The 20,344-nt window shown below is 48.3% G+C and overlaps 1 protein-coding gene across 2 annotated transcripts in view; it reads right to left on the reverse strand.

Annotated features, from left to right (window-relative positions):
- The window catches only part of kifap3a (kinesin-associated protein 3a), a 31,908-nt gene that overhangs the window by 3,925 nt on the left and 7,639 nt on the right, over positions 1-20,344 (reverse strand). For both annotated transcript variants that reach the window (XM_045205550.1, XM_041840509.2), the window contains exons 9-19: positions 19,942-20,120; positions 18,239-18,401; positions 15,431-15,531; positions 12,104-12,212; positions 11,904-12,016; positions 11,553-11,718; positions 6,654-6,779; positions 6,047-6,145; positions 5,306-5,391; positions 2,174-2,363; positions 1,740-1,833 (exon numbers count right to left, since the gene is read on the reverse strand). In XM_045205550.1, the coding sequence (XP_045061485.1) occupies positions 1,740-1,833; positions 2,174-2,363; positions 5,306-5,391; positions 6,047-6,145; positions 6,654-6,779; positions 11,553-11,718; positions 11,904-12,016; positions 12,104-12,212; positions 15,431-15,531; positions 18,239-18,401; positions 19,942-20,120 (1,426 nt within the window). The remainder of the gene's footprint in view (positions 1-1,739; positions 1,834-2,173; positions 2,364-5,305; positions 5,392-6,046; positions 6,146-6,653; positions 6,780-11,552; positions 11,719-11,903; positions 12,017-12,103; positions 12,213-15,430; positions 15,532-18,238; positions 18,402-19,941; positions 20,121-20,344) is intronic.

Raw genomic sequence — 20,344 nt, forward strand, 5'->3', positions numbered from 1 at the left:
GTGACGCGAGACATAAATCAGCTCGTCTCTCACCTCATTCCAGCCGTGTGTGTTGTGACATTTTAAGAGGGAGGGTTGTGTTAGCAGACAAAGGGACCTAGTGTTCCCAGCCTGGCCCTGCAGGCCCCAGTGAAGCTGGGATGAGGGTGTAGGGGTGAGGCATTGGGGACACATTCTACAGGGGGTGCACAGGAAGAGAAGCAGGCCTTTTCCTCTGCTCCCATGACCCTCTGCTCCCTCCAAGCTTATACATATGTCTGTCTCCTCCCGCCTCACCTCGCTCCGGCCCACAATGCTTTGATCTCTCCCCAGGCTGTCACTCTTCAGGTTAGAGCTACCCACTGCTCAAGTGCTAAATCATCAGCTCCTCCTCCCTACCTCTTTCTCTGTCTCACCTGATTGTTTCACTCTCCTTGCTTGTCACTCGCTGACAGCCTCTCAAAGCACTCATTGATTCGCCCGTCTGCGTGTTGAGGGGGTCAGAAACCCTCCAAATCACACGCTGTTGTGCACCTATAGTGAAACCCAGACACTTCCCTTTCCACGCAGTGACACCAACGGCGCCCTCGTTCAGCTTGTGTCGCCCGGCCCGTTGAGGCTGCTGGGACTTATCTTGACTTTCCAAGGTTTGGCCCGCTCTTTCCCAACGACCCGGGACTAGAGACATTTTATATAGTTCATATAAAATAGCTTGTTATCATATTTATACACATAACAGTGATTGTATTTAAACCATTTAAAAGACCCCATTCACACCATGTTTCACAAGTAGTTTAAAATAAGCTCTGGAGCTGGCTTTGGTTATTGTGTTAACCTGGATCACTCCGGAGTACACTGGCCAAATTAAAACACTCTCACAGACGCCAATTCCCCCAGCTCGCTCAGTATATTTAAAAGGTATCAGTTACAAAGAGCTGAGAAAAAAGCCCCTCTCTCTGTTCCTTTCACTCGCTCTCTCTTTGCTTTCTGTTTCTCCTTCCCTCCCTCCCTCCATCCATCTAAAACCTGAAATAACTGTGGCAAGCTATCTACTCTCCATAGCAAGCCTCTCAACAGCAGCCAACATAAACATACTTGCACAGGAAAAAACCTTCAACACAAGCTTTATCGCACGCAAGGAGATGTTTGATAATAAATAAGACAAATTACTCTCAATAAACTCTCAATTTCCCCAACTATTCATAATTTTAACAGCATATCAAGTAGAGGAACTTAAAATGTGTTCAACTCTACATATTAGGCCTGTTTAAGCCTGCTCACTCGCTGGCTGGTGTAGTGTTTCACAGTGGAAGGCGGACGCTGTATCTGAGACTCAACGGAGTAGAGCAGAGTGGGATTGTTCTCAAAGCTCCAGTATTGCTGTTGAGGGTGGAGTGATGCCTTCTGGGATAGTGGAGGGCTGTTTGCACAGCCTATGGCCCTGGTTTAATAACAAAGATCAGCAAATACCGGAGCAAAATAACACGGTTCACCAAGCAGCAGAGGCTGAGGTTAGGAGAGTGGGCTATGGGGTCATTGTCCTACTTCAGTACAGCCTGTCAGTCTGTTATGCAGGAGAAGACAACCTGGCTGAAAGGTTCCCACACACTCAGACATGTAGAAATACTGTCAGCCCAACCTTGCCTTGCTGTGGTTCTCCAGGGGATGGGAGGGTGGAGAGGTGCAGCCCACCCTCCAAAGGAGCCTCCAGGGGATGGGGATAGAAGTGCAGTCCACCCCCTGCCCTGCTATGAGCTCACCTGCCAGGGAAGCCTCCAGCCTGGCCAATGTCTCCGTTCTGGTAGTCTGTGAAGAACTCTGGGCTGATAATACCGTCTGCTGGGATGATCCCATCTGGGGGGAGAGAGACATACACCTCAAAGTTAGAGACAAGTTCGCTACTGTACTTCTCTCCTCCTCATCTCGCTCTCTCTCACTTCATCCATACCACATCCCCCTCTCTTTCTCCCCCCTTCCCTCCTCCTCTTTCTCGCCCTGTCTCTGCGCTGTAGAAAAGGTCAGTCTCTCCAGAATGTCTCTGCCTCCCTGTATACCTGCGCTGTAGAAGAGGTCAGTCTCTCCAGAATGCCTCTGCCTCTCTCCTCTCCCACCCTCCCTCCCTGTATACCTGCACTGTAGAAGAGGTCAGTCTCTCCAGAATGCCTCTGCCTCCCTCCTCTCCCTCCCTGTATACCTGCGCTGTAGAAAAGGTCGGGTCTCTCCAGAATGTCTCCGTTGTGCATGAAAGGTTCTCCATCGTCTCCATACATGAAGGGTTCTCCGTCGTCTCCCATGGCTCTGTTCTCCACCATCTCTAACCACTGGGAGTTGTGCCAGCGGAACTTCTCACTCTGGACCTTCCTCCCACACTCCTCATCATACTCCTACAGTAAGGAGAGAGAGAGAGAGAGAGAGAGAGAGAGAGAGAGAGAGAGAGAGAGAGAGAGAGAGAGAGAGAGAGAGAGAGAGAGAGAGAGAGAGAGAGAGAGAGAGAGAGAGAGAGAGAGAGAGAGAGAGAGAGAGAGAGAAGAGAGAGAGAGAGAGAGAGAGAGAGAGAGAGAGAGAGAGAGAGAGAGAGAGAGAGAGAGCGAGAGAGAGAGACAGAGAGAGAGAGAGAGAGACAGAGAGAGAGAGAGAGAGAGAGAGAGAGAGAGAGACAGAGAGAGAGAGAGAGAGAGAGAGAGAGAGAGAGAGAGAGAGAGAGAGAGAGAGAGAGAGAGAGAGAGAGAGAGAGAGAGAGAGAGAGAGAGAGAGAGAGAGAGAGAGAGATGGATGGATTACTGGAGGGTAGGTACACACACAAACGAATGCTGAAAGTGCTACACGGAAATCCACTATCTTCAATTGATTGAATCCCAGCCTTAGTAACAAACAGATTCCCTCCGTTTACACATGAGGCCTCCAAATGAAACTAGCAGTGTAACTAGCTGTAGGAGTGGGAGGCCTCCAAACAAAACTAGCAGTGTAACTAGCTGTAGGAGTGTGAGGCCTCCAAATGAAACTAGCAGTGTAACTAGCTGTAGGAGGGTGAGGCCTCCAAACTAGCAGTGTAACTAGCTGTAGGAGTGTGAGGCCTCCAAACTAGCAGTGTAACTAGCTGTAGGAGTGTGAGGCCTCCAAATGAAACTAGCAGTGTAACTAGCTGTAGGAGTGTGAGGCCTCCAAACTAAACTAGCAGTGTAATTAGCTGTAGGAGTGTGAGGCCTCCAAACGAAACTAGCAGTGTAACGGAGTGGGAGGCCTCCAAACTAAACTAGCAGTGTAACTAGCTGTAGGAGTGGGAGGCCTCCAAACAAAACTAGCAGTGTAACTAGCTGTAGGAGGGTGAGGCCTCCAAATGAAACTAGCAGTGTAACTAGCTGTAGGAGTGTGAGGCCTCCAAATGAAACTAGCAGTGTAACTAGCTGTAGGAGTGTGAGGCCTCCAAATGAAACTAGCAGTGTAATTAGCTGTAGGAGGGTGAGGCCTCCAAATGAAACTAGCAGTGTAACTAGCTGTAGGAGGGTGAGGCCTCCAAATGAAACTAGCAGTGTAACTAGCTGTAGGAGGGTGAGGCCTCCAAATGAAACTAGCAGTGTAACTAGCTGTAGGAGTGTGAGGCCTCCAAATGAAACTAGCAGTGTAATTAGCTGTAGGAGGGTGAGGCCTCCAAATGAAACTAGCAGTGTAACTAGCTGTAGGAGGGTGAGGCCTCCAAATGAAACTAGCAGTGTAACTAGCTGTAGGAGTGTGAGGCCTCCAAATGAAACTAGCAGTGTAACTAGCTGTAGGAGTGTGAGGCCTCCAAACTAGCAGTGTAACTAGCTGTAGGAGTGTGAGGCCTCCAAACTAGCAGTGTAACTAGCTGTAGGAGTGTGAGGCTTCCAAACTAAACTAGCAGTGTACTTAGCTGTAGAAGAGTGGCTGGCAGGGCATCAGGGAGGGCTGGGGAATGGGCCGGACCACTGCCCGCTATATTGGTCCATCCCAGCAGGGAGTGTCAGATCCTCCACAGACTACTAGAGCATCCCACAATGCACTGCTCTGTGTGCCAGCACCCTCCTGATGCTGTTACTAATAAAAACCTGGTGTGGTTCGATGGATGGTGTGGGTGTGTGTGTGTGTGTGTGTGTGTGTGTGTGTGTGTGTGTGTGCTGAGCTTGGCTGAGGAGGACCACAGATTCTGTTTTCCTTTCTCTGCGGGGGCCAAGTGGGAGATAAAGGCCTTCTTTGAGCCGCTGTACTCCACGCGCCCAGGCCCTGCAGATTAATCATCTAGACCCAGAACAGAGCCCGCTGACAGCCATCCGAGGCCCAGGCCTCAAACGGGCCCACTGTCGCATCGCAGGGCCAGTGTCAGTGACACTTTTTGTCAAAGTGCAGATTTATGACATGGCTAAAGCGGATGAATGACTACACGGCTGACTTCCCCGGGTCTATCAGTCTGTAGTAAGGGTTTGATATGAAGCCTAATCCATCATAACCAGAGAGTTGAGCTCATGACGTCTCAGAGGAAAGGAGCCAGCGGATATAAAACAGTGTTCAGAGCATTTCCAATGTTCCTCCTTAGAGAAAATCTGAATCTAAGAATATCCCCATGAATTACGCTTCTGTCTGACCTAGAAGAACCATCTATATGTAGGTTTCTCTCTCTCTGAGGGTGTGTGTGTGTGTGCGCTGTGTGTGATCAAAGAGGAACGATTCAAGAACACACAGTAATGGTGTGTGCTGCTAAGGTAGCCTGCAGCTATGAAGACTAATGATCGTGTGTGTGTGTGTGTGTGTGTGTGTGTCTTCAGGGCAGGGTCTGCTTTCTCTCTCACCTCCCCTGTCCTGCTCTGACACTCTCCAGAGCCTGTCCTGGTCTTTCATGTTGTTCACAGCTTAATAGTTCTCACTGATAATTTCAATGAAACACTTCCTCTCCCCCCACTACCTTCCACAGCCCACAGCCCGGATGGCTGTGGTCTACTGCTAATTACACTGATCTCAGGTCTGTGACAGATCACAATATGACTGGGACTTAAACACACCTGTCAATCAAAATCTGACCCAGGAATTGAGTTTCCCAGTCCAGGCGATCTGAACAGTACCATTTCCTCTGTGCCTACCTACATTAAGCAAGGATGGATCAGGACAACAAGAAAAGCAGGATGTTGGCTCAGGTAGGTAGGTCAGGTCAGTTTAATTTAGAAATGAATGGGAAGAAAAATGACAGAAAAGCAGGAATTGATTCCTGATTAATCAGTAAGAATCCCATTCATGATATATGGTAACTTGGGGATGAGACATTATGCCTAGAGAGGCGACAGACAGACAGACAGATATAATATAGATAGATACTCACAGCAATGATGTCCAGTGTGTTATCACAGACTTTCCGTATCTCAGCATTCTTGTCGTGCATCAGGTCAATGAGGTAGGCAGGAGCCTCTGGAGAGAGGGAGTCCAGGAAAGGACAACAGAAGGAGGGAGAGGTACTTTCTCGCTACATTTCTTCTTTCTTTCTACATTTCTAACCCTAACATTTTGCTGTTCCTTGTCCTCAAACACGTCATTCAACAATGTCTGTTTAATCAAGATCACAGTGACAGAAAGAAACGTAGAGGAAACACTCTGCTTTTGCTCTTTCATTTCTAGAAAGGAGACACGAGACAGTTGCCCTGTGGCCAAATGAACAACTCTTACATTTCCTGCAACGAGAGAGAGATATTGTAAAGCAGAAAGCCTCTCCCAAGGCAGACCACTTGGCAGAGATCCCTCTGTAATATTCTCCACAGAAAGAAAAACATCTATCAAATACTACCACAAGCTATTGGTAATTTTACGTACACCGCCTCTGATTCCAACTGTACAGTATTACACTGTGTGGAGCGCTGAGGTCATTGATAGGGTGATTTTTATTGCTATGGAAACACACATCGAAAGAAGCAGAGGGTGGTCCTGTTGGTTACCATGGTAACACATAATACAGTACAGAGTGAGGTAAATATGGGGTGAAATTGTAAGTAATTTAGGAGTTGGACATTGAAGGATCATTTGGGCTGTAGTTCTGAGATGAATTGCATTGTGGGAAGAGAAAGGATACGTGTGTCCTTGATGATGACGTCCCTGGTGGCTTGGTGGAACACCATCTGGTAGAACACATAGACGATCTGACACACAAACTCATCGTCCTCCTGTTGGGCTATATATATATATATATATATATATATATAAATAAATAAATAGAGAGACAGAGAGAGAGAGAGAGAGAGAGAGAGACAGAGACAGAGACAGAGAGACAGAGAGAGAGAGAGAGAGAGAGAGAGAGAGAGAGAGAAAGAGGAGAGAGAGAGACAGAAACAGAGACAGAGACAGAGAGAGAGAGAGAGAGAAAGAGGAGAGAGAGACAGAGACAGAGACAGAGACAGAGAGACAGAGAGAGAGAGAGAGAGAGACAGAGAGAAAGAGGAGAGAGAGACAGAGGTTAAACAACACATAGACAATCTGACACAAACTACTCCTCCTCCTGTTGGGTTGACACACAGGCACAGACGTATGGAGGTCAGGACACATACGAGTTCCCCTGAAGAATGTCGTTTTAGTTTGTTCATAACAGACAAGCATTTCACTGGAATAACCTCCATTCTGCTCCATCTTAACATTAACCCTCTAGATAGTGGACCCCAGCATGGGTCCTACCTAATACCTACCGTTGAGCAGCACGATGAGGGCAGGGATGATGCCAGACTTGGCCATCGTGGCAGCACAGGAGTCATCCATGGATACCGTCCCTATCATGATCACCACCTCTAGGATAAGGTCATCCTCTGCCGAGCCTGGTGGGGGCAGAGGTCAGGGGTCAAAGAGATCAACGCTTAAAAGGGAGAGGTCACTAAGTTCAAAGGTAACAGCCCCCAGTGTGTGTGTTCTCTAACATCATCCCATGATGTAGGACCAGTCAGTGACACAGAGAGAGTGATAAAGGTTATGGGTTAGAGAGGTTGGGGTGCGAGAAAGCCATGGGATAGAATTTGTTCAAATTGAAAACTGTGGTATGGTCTAACAGTTTTTGCTTGTCAAATCAAATGTTATTGGTCATGTAAACATATTTTGCAGATGTTATCGCACGTGTAGAGAAATGCTTATGCTTCTAGCTCCAACAGTGTAGTAATACCTAACAATACACACAAATCCCAAAAAATAAAGAAATTAAGAAATATCAGAACGAGCAATGTCAGAGTCCAGAATATAGCATCATGCTATGGGGATGTTTTTCAGCAGCAGGGACTGGGAGTCTAGTCAGGATCGAGGGAAAGATGAACGAAGCAAAGTACAGAGAGATCCTTGATGAAAACCTGCTCCAGAGCGCTCAGGACCTCAGACTGGGGCGAAGGTTCACCTTCCAACAGGACAACGACCCTAAGCACACAGCCAAGACAACGCAGGAGTGGCTTCGGGACAAGTCTCTGAATGTCCTTGAGTGGCCCAGCCAGAGCCCGGACTTGAACCCAGTGGTGGAAAAAGTACCGAATTGTCATACTTGAGTAAAAGTAAAGATATGTTTATAGAAAATGACTCAAGTAAAAGTGAAAGTCACCCAGTAAAATACTACTTGATTAAAAGTCTAAAAGTATTTGCTTTTAAATATACTTAAGTATCAAAAGTAAATGTAATTGATAAAAGTATAAATCATTTCAAATTCCTTATATTAAGCAAACCAGACTGCACTATTTTCTAGTTTTTTACATTTATGGATAGCCAGGGGCACATTCCAGCACTCGGATATCATTTACAAATGAAGCATTTGTGTTTAGTGAATTTGCCAGATCTGGTAGTAGGGATGACCAGGGATGTTATCTTGATAAGTGCGTAAATTTGACCATTTTCCTGTCCTGCTAAGCATTCAAAATGTAACGAGTACTTTTGGGTGTCAGGGAAAATGTATGGAGTAAAAAGTACATTATTTTCTTTAGGAATATAGTGACATTAAAGTAAAAGTTGTCAAAAATAGAAATAGTAAAGTAAAGTACAGATACCAAGTATTTTTACTTAAGTACTTTACACCACTGCTTGTACCTGATGGAACATCTCTGGAGATACCTGAAAATAGCTGTGTAGCAACGCTCCCCATCTAAGCTGACCGAGCTTGAGAGGATCTGTAGAGAGGAATGGGAGAAACTCCCCAAATACAGGTGTGCTAAGCTTGTAGCGTCATACCCAAGAAGACTCGAGGCTGTAATCGCTGCCAAAGGTGCTTCAACAAAGTACTGAGTAAAGGGATGAATAATAATGTAAATGTGATATTTCAGTTTTTGCATTATGGGGTATTGTGTGTAGATTGATGACGGGATTATTATAATATTTTTTTTATCCATTTTAGAATAAGGCTGTAACGTAACAAAATGTGGAAAAAGTCAACAGTCTGAATACTTTCCGAATGCACTGTACATATGAAGTGGATAAAACAGTATGTAAACATTACTAAAGTGACCAGTGTTCAACGACTATGTACATAGGGCAGCAGTCTCTAAGGTGCAGGGTAGAATACCGGGTGGTAGCCAGCAAGTAACAGTCACTACGTTCAGGGCAGGGTACCGGGTGGAGGCCAGATAGTGGTGACTATTTAAAAAAGTCTGATGGCCTGGAGATAGACACTGTTTTTCAGTCTCTCGGTCCCAGCTTTGATGCACCTGTACTGTCTCCGCTTTCTAGATGGTAGTGGGGTGAACAGGCCGTGGCTCGGGTGGCTGATGTCCTTGATGATCTTTAAAAAAAAAATATTTGACCTTTATTTAACTAGGCAAGTCAATTAAGAACAAATTCTTATTTACAATGACGGCCTACCTCCTGGGGGGGAAGGGGGCAGGGATAAAAAAAACTAAGAAATGTAGGACAAAACACACATCACGACAAGAGAGACACCACAACACTACATAAAGAGAGACCTAAGACAACAACACAGCATGGCAGCAACACATGACAACACAGCATGGTAGCAACACCACATGACAACAACACAACATGGTGCAAACACTGTTAGGCACAGACAACAGCACAAAGGGCAAAACGGTAAAGACAACAATACATCACGCGAAGCAGCCACAAGTGTCAGTAAGTGTCCATGATTGAGTCTTTGAATGTAGAGATAGAGATAAAACTGTCCAGTTTGAGTGTTTTTTGCAGTGGTCTTACGTTGGGTATAGAAAGACGATCTTCTTGGCCTTCCTGTGACACCGGTTGCTGTAGATGTCCTGGAGGGCAGGCAGTGTGCCCCCGGTGACGCGTTGGGCTGACCGCACCACCCCCTGGAGAGCCCTGCGGTTGCGGACAGTGCAATTGCCTGGTAGGATGCTCTCAATGGTGCATCTGTAGAGGTTTGTGAGGGTTTTAGGGGCCAAGCCAAATTTCTTCAGCCTCCAGAGGTTGAAGAGGAGCTGTTGCACCTTCTTCACCACACTGTATGTGTGGATGGACCATTTCAGGTTGTCAGTGATGTGCATGCCGAGGAACTTGAAGCTTTTCACCCTCTCCACTGCGGCCCCGTCGATGTGGATGGGGGCGTGCTCTCGATGTGGATGGGGGCGTGCTCTCTCTGCAGTCTCCTGAAGTCCAAGATCAGCTTAGTTTTGTTGACGTTGAGGGAGAGGTTATTATTCTGACACCACTCCGCCAGGGCCCTCACATCCTCCCTGTAGGCTATCTCGTTGTTGTTGGTAATCAGGCCTACCACTGTTGTGTCGTCAGAAAACTGGATTGAGTTGGAGACGTGCGTGGCCACGTAGTCATGGGTGAATAGGGAGTACAGGAGGGGGCTGAGCACGCACCCTTGTGGGGCCCCAGTGTTGAAGAACAGCGTGGCGGATGTGCTGTTGCCTACCTTCATCACATGGGTTTGGCCCGTCAGGAAGTCTAGGACCCAGTTGCACAGGGAGGGGTTCAGACCCAGGGCCCTATGATGAGCTTGGAGGGCACTATGGTGTTGAAGGCTGAGCTGTAGTCAATGAACAGGACTCTTACATAGGTATTCCTCTTGTTTTTAGCTTGTCTGGCAGCAAGGCGTCAGTGTCCCAAACGTGGCTGGCTTTCCCTTTATAACTCGTGATTGTCTCTGCCACATACGTCTTGCGTTTGAGCCGTTGAATTGCGACTACACTTTATCCCTGTACTGTCGTTTTTGCATTTTTTATTGCCTTACGGAGGGCATAGCTGGTCTGGTTGTACACGTCCATGTTCCCAGTCACCTTGCCGTGGTTAAATGCGGTGGTTAACGCTTTTCAGTTTTGCGTGAATGCTGCCATTTATCCACGGTTTTTGGTTTGGATAAGTTCTAATCATCACAGTAGTAACAACATCCTCTATGTACTTCCTGATGAACTCAGTCACCGAGTCAGTGTATACGTCGGAACATTTCCCAGTCTGCGTGATCAAACAGTCTTGAAGCATAGATTCTGATTGGTCAAACCAACGTTGAACAGTCCTTACCACGGGTACTTATTTTAAGTATCTGCCTATAGCAAAATGGAGGCGTGATCTGATTTGCTGAAGGGAGGGCGGGGGAGGGCCTTGTAGACATCACGGAAGGGGGAGTATCAATGGTCAAGAGCGCTCATTGATCGAGTAGCACAGGAGATGTGTTGATAAACCTTTGGTAGCATTTTCCTCAGATTTCCTTTATTGAAGTCCCCAGCTACAATAAATGCTGCCTCAGGATATGCGTTTTCCAGTTTGCACAAAGTCCAGTGTAATTGCTTGAGAGACGTCGCGGCGTCGGCTTGGGGGGGACATACACGGCCGTGACGATGACTGAAGAAAATTCTCTCAGGAGGTAATGCGGCCGGCATTTCATGGTGAGGTATTCCAGATCGGGAGAACAAAAGGACTGGAGTTCCTGTACGTTACCACAATCACACCATGAGTAGTTAATCATGAAACATACACCTCTAACTTTATTTTTCCCGGAGAGTTCTTTCTTCCTGTCCGCGCGATGTACGGAGAACCCCGCTGGCTGAATGGACGGGGACAATATATCCGGAGAGAGCCATGATTCCGTAAAACAGAGTATGTTACAGTCCCTGATGTCTCTCTGGAAGGAGATCCACGCCCTAAGCTTGTCTACTTTATTGTCCAGGGACTGAGCGTTAGCGCATAATATACTTGGAAGCGGTAGATGGTATGCACGCCTTCTGAGTCTGACTATGAGCCCACTCCTTGTTCCTCTTCTCCGTCAACAGCAACTTGGAGCAGCCCCTGGGATGAATGGAATTGCCTTGGGGAGTTCAAACAAAAGATCCAATTCAGGGAATTTGAATTTCTGGTCGAAATGCTGGTGAGTGACCGCCGATCTAATATCCCAAAGTTATTTTCGGCTGTAGATAATAATTCAAGAAACATTCCGAGCAAATAATGTAAGAAATAACACAAATAAAACAACAACAAAAAATACTGAAAGTTGTACAGGAGCTAGAAACAGGGCAACCATGTCTGTCATCTTGCTTAAGTTCTTCAGGGTGAATGCACCTGTAAGTTACAGCACCAGTCCTCCCTCACCCCACCTTTTCTCCCCCTCCGCCTCCCTCCCTCCATGGTTTGAAGCGGTCTTTGAGGCCTACCTGGTTTGAGGTGGTCTTTGAGGTAGGGCACCAGGTTGTACTCCTTCAGCACCAGTTCCCAGTCCAGGTCTCGGATGGTGAGGTTAGCCAGAGTTCCCAGGCACTCTATCACATACTCCTCTCTCTCCTCCGCTCCTATCTGAGCTGCTAGGTCACCCACATAGTCCTTAGGGGGTACATGAAGGGGGTCGGTTCAGCACTAAAATGTTCTGTTCTAATAGTGTAGCAATGGATTCAGTGACCAGCATAAGAACACAGATCATGTGAGCCTGTCTAGTCTTATCCGTCTATCTCTATACTAAGCATGTTGAAGCTGATCAGTGTTAGAGTGTGAGTACGTCTAGTACTCACTATGAAGAGGTTCTTGGTGGGTCCGTCATGTTGTGACAAGTTCCTGATCATCTTCATGATAAGAACATCCTTTAGCTTCAGGCCCCTCTTCATCAGCATCTTCAGACCATTACCTAGGCACAGGAGAACAGGATTAGGAGTGTGTGTGTGTGTGTGTGTGAGTATGTGTGTGCGTGTTTGTGTGCGCGTGTGGGTTGTACCTTCACAGATGACCTGTGCGTTCCTCTTGTTGGCTGCCAGGTTGATGCAGAAGGAGATGAGCTCAGGGTCCATGGGGCTCTCACCACAATCAAACAGCATCTTCATCAACTGTCAATCAATCATATAATAAATGTCAATCAACTCATCAATACCAATTCATCAGCGATCAATATCATTGGCCAGCAGTCAGTCAGTGTGTTATGGGTGTGTCTGTTCCCAAGCCTTTCTCTCTACTGTTTGTGGATGGATGTTTGCTTGGCGACATCATTGGCTGAGTGGATGAATGACATCATCACCATGTTGATGACACTGGTCTACATAGCTTCCATACAGTCATTTAGTGGGTGGCCATGGTGACACAAGTTGGGTTAACCGCAGAGTATGGGAACAGGCAGCCCTTCTCTGAAGTGAGCAGAAAGGTGGGTAGAGGTGCAGTACACTCGCTGCTGTCTAGTCAGGTCTGTGCCAAGACTGTGGAGGGGAAACCTGAGAGGACTTGCAAACAGACAACGAGGAGAGAGAGCTAGAGAGAAATGGGGAGAGAGAGAGAAAAAAAAGAGGGAAAGGGAGAGATAGATGGAGAGAGGGATGGAGCAATGGGAGAGATAGGGAAATAGATGGGGAAAGAGGGACGGATATATGGAGTGAGAGAGAGAGATGATGGAGAGAGGGATGGATATATATATATATATATATAGAGAGAGGGAGAGAGATGATGGAGAGAGGGATGGATATATGGAGAGAGAGAGAGAAAAAAGGGATGGAGAGATGGGAGAGAGAGGGAAGAGGGGGGCTAAGGAGGGGGGGAGGGGCTGAGGAGGGAGGAGGGACAAGCTGAGGAGGGGGGGGAGGGGAGGGTCCACCAGGAAACGGCCCTGGAGGTCAACTATGGGCGGGCGTAGGTCCAAAAACGAGTTGCCCACAGCCCCTGCCCTCCGCTCCCCGTCTCGCAGCTCTCCTTCTCTGATTTAACATTAAACAGGAAAGGCTTTAAGCAGGGGCACTGCAGGCCCGCTCCCTGTGAGGAGTCAGCGGTGTGCAATCACACACACACACACACAGGCCTCGAGTCGGGTATCACATACCAGGGGCCCCGGACCCCAAATCAGCCCCGTCTAGACTCTCTGGCACCTGCCTCTGCTTATTTACCACAGCACAGCAGAGCCAGAGGAGGCCTAGCACCCCACTACACAGCACACCCTCACTGTCTAACCCCTCACTGTCTAACCCCTCACTGCCCTCTACCCCTCACTGTCTAACCCCTCACTGTCTAACCCCTCACTGTCTAACCCCTCACTGTCTAACCCCTCACTGTCTAACCCCTCACTGTCTAACCCCCACTGTCCAAACAACCCTGCACTATCTAACCCATCACTGTCTAACCCCTACACTCGTCTAACCCCTCACTGCTCCCTAACCCCTCACTGCCCTCCCCACCCCTCACTGTCCTAACCCCTCACTGTCCTAACCACCCTCTGCCCTAACCCCCTCTGCCCCTAACCACCCTCTGCCCTAACACCCACTGCCTAACCACCCTCACTGTCTAACCCCTCACTGTCTAACCCATCACTCTCCTCCAAACCCTAACCTCTCTCCACCCCTCCGCCCCTAACCCACCTCTGCCCAGAACAACCCTCTGCCCTAATACCCCTAACCCCTCACTCTCCTCCACCCCTAACACCCCTCCGCCCCTAACCTCCCTCTGCCCCTAACCCCTCACACCTCTCCGCCCCTAACCCCTTACATCCACCCTAACCCTCCTCTGCTCCTAACCACCCTCTGCCCCTAACCTCCCTCTGCCCCTAACCCCTCACACCTCTCCGCCCCTAACCCCTTACATCCACCCTAACCCTCCTCTGCATCTAACCCTCCTCTGCTCCTAACCACCCTCTGCCCCTAACCACCCTCTGCCCCTAACCACCCTCTGCCCCTAACCTCCCTCTGCCCCTAACCCCTCACACCTCTCCGCCCCTAACCCCTTACATCCACCCTAACCCTCCTCTGCTCCTAACCACCCTCTGCCCCTAACCTCCCTCTGCCCCTAACACCATTCCTCTCCCTCATAACCCCATGTCCAGCGTCCCTCTCATAACCCCATGTCCAGTCTCTTTCTCATAACCCCATGTCCAGCCTCCAGCCTCTCCCTCATAACCCCATGTCCAACCACCAGCCTCTCTCTCCCAGCTCAGAGCTGACTCTAGCAGGAGCTGAGGAGAGGAGGAGAAGAACTGGATCAGGCCTTTCCCCAGGCCCAGGGGGGAGGTAGAGAGGAGAAGAGCTGGGTCAGGCCTTTCCCTAGGCCCAGGGGGAGGTAGAGAGGACAAGAGCTGGGTCAGGCCTTGCCCCAGGCCCAGGGGGGAGAGGTAGAGAGGAGAAGAGCTGGGTCAGGCCTTGCCCCAGGCCAAGGGGGAAAGGTAGAGAGGAGAAGAGCTGGGTCAGGCCTTGCCCCAGGCCAAGGGGGAGAGGTAGAGAGGAGAAGGAGAGAAAGGAAAAGGAGTAGGGGAGGCAGGGAGGGAGGGAGGGATATGTTGAGCTGGCCAAAGGGCAAGGACAAAGAATAGGTGGAGAGGAGAGGGGCTCAAGACCATCCCTAGAGGGGAGGGTGGGGTTAGAGGGCCTGGGGTCAAAGGGCTATTTCCGGTCATGCTGCTACCCAGCATCCTCTCTGACACTCCGACCCCGCAGGACAGATCTACTGGCAACACGACCCACTACACAAACAGCCCTGTTTATGAGCATCTGGCCCGCATTTACACCCAATCTCACAACACAAACAGAATAAGCATTTGAATAATCTATGAAAGACTGAGAGGAAATCAGACATAACTTAATCAATATGACATCTCCTCAATTACATACTGACATCACTCAAAACTTTAACACTAAAAATCTATTATGTAGATACAGTATGTGTGTGTAATCTACACACCAAAATGTGCCTTGGCTACAGAGAAGACAGAGAGAAGGGTCTCTTTTCACTAAGGGCTAGCTAGATGACTGACGCAGCGCTCCAATGACAGTGAGAGTGAAGGCTGAGCAGCCATCCTCCGGTGGTTTGGGTGCAGATGTAGCGTGCCCCCCTCTCTCTCAAGCCCTCTCTTCTCTCTCCATCCCTCTCCTCTGTCCATCCATCCCCATTTATTCCTCTCCTTCTTTCCCTCTCTCTCCACCCCTCCCTCTCTCTCCACCCCTCCCTCTCTCTCCACCCCTCCCTCTCTCTCACCCCCTCCCTCTCGCTCATGAATAATTCCAGGGCTGTTAGCCTCAATGCTAATGCTGTCTTGTCTGCAATCCCTGGCCCCTGGGTGTACATTACCCAGTCTTACCTGTGGTATGCAGTCTGTGTAGGCAAACATGGACTTGAATCGGTCATCCACACTGATGTGGTACAGAATGCACATACACAGCTGTCCCTGGCTCTCGTCAGCTGGAACATAAACAGAGAGAGAGAGAGAGAAGCACAGAGACAGAGAGAGACAGAGAGACATAGAGAGAGACATAGAGAGAGACAGAGAGACATAGAGAGAGAGACAGAGAGAGACAGAGAGAGACATAGAGAGAGACAGAGAGAGAGAGAGACATAGAGAGAGAGGAGAAGCACAGAGAGAGAGAGAGAGAGACCGAGAGAGAGCGGTGAATGGATAAATTAATGAGGAGCTGTACACTTTCGTTCTGCTTCATGGGACGAGTGCGCGACACACAAGTCCACTACAATACAGGTTAAATAACATCCAGTTAGCCACCGCTCTAAAACCATATGGTTTAGTAGCAGAAAAGCTAGCTATGCAAAGACAATGAACACATGTTCTTCTTGCAGGTTTATAGGAGGTTATCTTACAGCTGTGTGAGGGACGTGGCTCTGAATCAGTGTTAAACTGTCTGGTAGCTCTGTTCTCTCAGAGTGTTTTGGAGTTTGACCCAAACCATTGCAGGTTGACTGCAGGCCGCTCCAGAGGCAGCTAGAGAACACCATGGAGTCACTGAAAAGTCTGAGGACCTAGGTAGTTTCAAGACTGGTCTGTAGAGGTACAGTGACCCCAGTGGCCAACCACACTGGGTCAGAACAGAACTAGTGATAGTGATCGGCCCCAGCAAGACCACCGATCTGACAGAGCAGACCAACCCAGTCCAGTACTAACTGGTCCTAACCCGTGGTCAGGGAACCATGCAGGGCAGGCAGCCTTATCACATAGCAGCCTACTGAAACCAGATGTGCTCACTGAACCCCTGGAAACAAGGGAAAAAAGACGGCTTGGAGGTTTCATTGGGGAAACAGGAGGAAGCATCAATTTTACTGCCTTTAATAAAGCTACGCTGCTCAGGCCCTTGCAGTGCCACGATTGGCCCAAACATGTGCTTCTCATTAGTGGAGCCCTCAACCTATACCTAAACACACACACTCACATGAGCTTGCACACAAGACACACTCTCACACACACACACACACACTCATCTGACCTGGCAAACTCCCTCACTACACTGGTAGGAACATGGAGGATCCTTTATTGGGAAGGAGCGAGACCCCATTAAAATGTTCAAAACACCACTAGAGCCCCACTGAAAAAAAGAGTGGAGCACTTGTTAAGAATTATCTAGAATGTTCAGGGGCAGTTAGTGGTAGAGCTAAACTCCAATTACACCCTGCTCTGATTTAAAACCACTCAACCTTCATAGAATCACACCGCCATGCATTAGTGGCATCTGGGGCAGTTCTGTGGAAAGTATACTATTTTTGTTAGTGCAGTTTATTGAGTAAATAAGAGTACTGCTTCAACCTTCAAAGAAAAAAACCATAAAGAAAATGTCCCGGCAATGGCCATTCAGTAATTGTAAAAATGGAATGATTCTGGAATAAATTGCGAGTATTTTCTTTACTGTAAAACGTGGTACTTCAGCAGCACCTATGATAGATAGTCACGTCAACAACAAAGGGCCAGTGGTCAGGTGAAGGGTTGAAAGGATTGAGATGTCATAGTCGGTCCTAAATCCTGGTTCAGATGGTGGGATCAGGAGGAGTAGCCCACACTTCTCCCTTTCATCTTATCAGCCCAGGTTGGGACCCCTAGTGGGGCCTGATGGGACAGGGATCAGAGGGCTGGCAGACGTCACCTCACACCCTCACAGCATAACAGTGAAGAACAGAGCAGAGAGGAGAAGAGAGGAGCGGTTATCTCTCTGGAGATAAGAAGGGAATCTCTGGACACAAACACAGAGGAGAGGACACCACATCACAGAGCCTAGAGGATGATTAATAAGGCCTCTATTCATCTGAGTTTGGAAATCACACACACATACTGGGAAAGTCAAGAATAGACAAAAGTGTAGTAGCAATGGGAAAGAGTGAATCTTACAAACGCACACACAGACACACACGCTCTCTAAAATGAGCACAGGAGGCTGGTGGCACCTTAATTGGGGAGGATGGGCTCGTGGTAATGACTGGAGCGGAATCAGTGGAATGGTATCAAATACATCTAACATGGTTTGATTTCATTCCATTTGCTCTGTTTCAGCCATTATTATGAGCCATCCTCCCCTCAGCAGCCTCCACTGAAAATTAGATATATCCAGCTATGTTTAACCTAAGCGTGGACAGGACGTGCATTTTGTGTGTATGCGTAGGTGTGCGTGCACAAGTGTGTGTCTCAATCTAAAAGAAAAGAAAAAAATCCCTCCCAAATCTCTGTAGACCCCTCCTCAGCCTCTCCGGCCGGCTCCTGCAAAAACAACATTTATGCTGGGGCCCGGAGTGTTATTCTAACAAATATATTATATTAATTATGCACGTTACCCGACCCTCCCTGGAGAGGCTTCAAAGGGCCCATCACAGATGCTCCCAGCCGTGCCACATGACCCCCTGGATGAGCTAACGCACCAATCACACACTGGATCTAGTTTCAGGAAGTCATTTTTCTAATGGCCACCAGAGCCAGAACCAGCCTCGCTGTCTCCACAGCTTTATAACAGCCTGCACCTGCACACACACTTACTTAGACATACTGACGCACACGCACACACACACACACACACACACACACACACACACACACACACACACACACACACACACACACACACACACACACACACACACACACACACACACACACACAGGGAGTTGTGTCAGTTAGTACCTAGCATTAAGGAGAGTTTGGGGATGAGTCCAGTCTGGACCATCTGTCTGCGGAGGCCTGTGTCAAAGGAGAGGTTGAGGAGCAGGCGCAGGGTGGTGTTCAGTAGGTCCTCATGATCACAGGCCAGCAGCCTGGCCAGCTTCTCCACCGCATACGTCTCTGCCTGAACACCAGGGAACAGAGGAGAGGGAGAGACTAGTCACTCAACACACCCCAGTATAATGTACACCTCTACAAAGCCTACTTCAATAACCAATCCGACTATCCCTCTTCCTGTTATAGAGAGATACTGTATTGGACTTCATCATACTTCATTTTAACGGAGTTCATTCAATTCATTACTTGAAATAAACTCAACTGATTTGTAACAGTCAGAATGTCAAGAGAAAGCAGCGTAGATACACAATGTTTACAGGCAGGTGGAGGTGTTGAGCTGATGCATCAAGGACATGTCTAAAACGCACCAAGAAAGTAGAGCAAACCATATACCTGCACAGTGGAAGAGGTGTGTGTGTGTCAAGTACACAGCTACTGTGCTCACAAGGAAATCCCCACAATTACAAATCCAGTCTGCACGTAATCAACTGTAGTTCTTACAACTGGTATCTGGTGTTCAATACAAACATGTGTAATAAATAGAATCTGATTACAAATCACTAACCAATGATCTTTTTGTAGCTAACCAGGCTGTAAATGAAACCTTCCCCAGAGGTGAAGTGATACTCTGTGAATAACAGTGTTCTTCTGTGCTGCTGGACACATGGAGTCTGAATGGGCTGCCTTTTATCAGAGTCAAAGACACACTAAAAAGAAACAAGGAGATAAAAACTGTTCCTAACTCAGCCTGGTTGATGAAGGCACACCAACTGGCTGAGATTGGATCCAGGTGGAACTGCACTATAGGACAGGACATAGAGCAGTGATCACTAAAGTCTGCACTAGAAGACATCAACAAAAAGAACTAACACTAACAACATGTAAACCATTACAAATCTTTTCACAGTACCTCAGTCGGAGGACCTGAGACTTTGTATGTATTTTCCTCACCATGTTGCAACGCCTGTCCTTTTTTCTCCCTCCATCCATCCATCCGTCCGCCCATGCATCTCTCCCCTCTCTCTATCCCCCCTCTCTCTATCCCCCCTCCATTCCCCCTTCCTCTATCCCCCTCCATTCCCCTCTCTCTCTCTATCCCCTCTCCCTCCCTCTATCCCCTCTCCCCCTCCCTCCCTCTATCCCCCTCCATTCCCCCTTCCTCTATCCCCCTCCATTCCCCTCTCCCTATCCTCCTCCCTCTATCCCCCCTCCCTCCCTCTATCCCATCTCCCCCTCCCTCCCTCCCTCCCTCCCTCCCTCTCTCTCTATCCCTCTATCCCATCTCCCCCCTCCCTCCTCTATCCCATCTCCCCCCCTCTATCCCCCTCCCTCTCTCTCTATCCCTCTATCCCCCTCCCTCTATCCCCCCTCTCTATCCCCTCTCTCTCTATCCCCCCTCCCTCTCTCTCTACTCCCATCTCCCCCTCCCTCCCTCCCTCCTCCCTCTATCCCATCTCCCCTCCCTCCCTCTATCCCCCTCCCTCTCTCTCTATCCCTCTATCCCTCCCTCTACCCCCTCTCTATCCCTCTCTCTCTCTATCCCCCCTCCCTCTCTCTCTATCCCTCTATTCCCTCTCCCTCCCCCTCCCTCCCTCCCTCTCTCGTACCATGTCGTTCTTGTTCTCCAGGAAGATGCTGAGTTTCTTGAGGAAGGAGACCACCAGCACCAGCAGCTCCTCGTCCTCCCGGTCCAGGGTCTTCACCAGCATGTGGACGATGTTCTTGTTCCTCATCTTCAGCTCTGTGCGTGTGTCCTCAGCCAGGTTCAACAACAGGTACAGAGACACTGGGGAGCACAGGGACTTGAGAATTAGATAGTAATAACAAGTTAGAGCAATATGTTATAACCAATGTAAAAAATGTTTTAAATAATAATATACTATGTAATACTGTCATGTAATCACTCTCTGTTATAACCAATGTAACAAAGATGTAAAATACTATGTAATACTGTCATGTTATCACCATGTTATTACCATGTAATAACCAATGTAAAAAAACGATGTAAAA

This window comes from Coregonus clupeaformis, chromosome 20, assembly GCF_020615455.1.
Source record: "Coregonus clupeaformis isolate EN_2021a chromosome 20, ASM2061545v1, whole genome shotgun sequence".
Taxonomy (NCBI): Eukaryota; Metazoa; Chordata; class Actinopteri; order Salmoniformes; family Salmonidae; genus Coregonus; species Coregonus clupeaformis.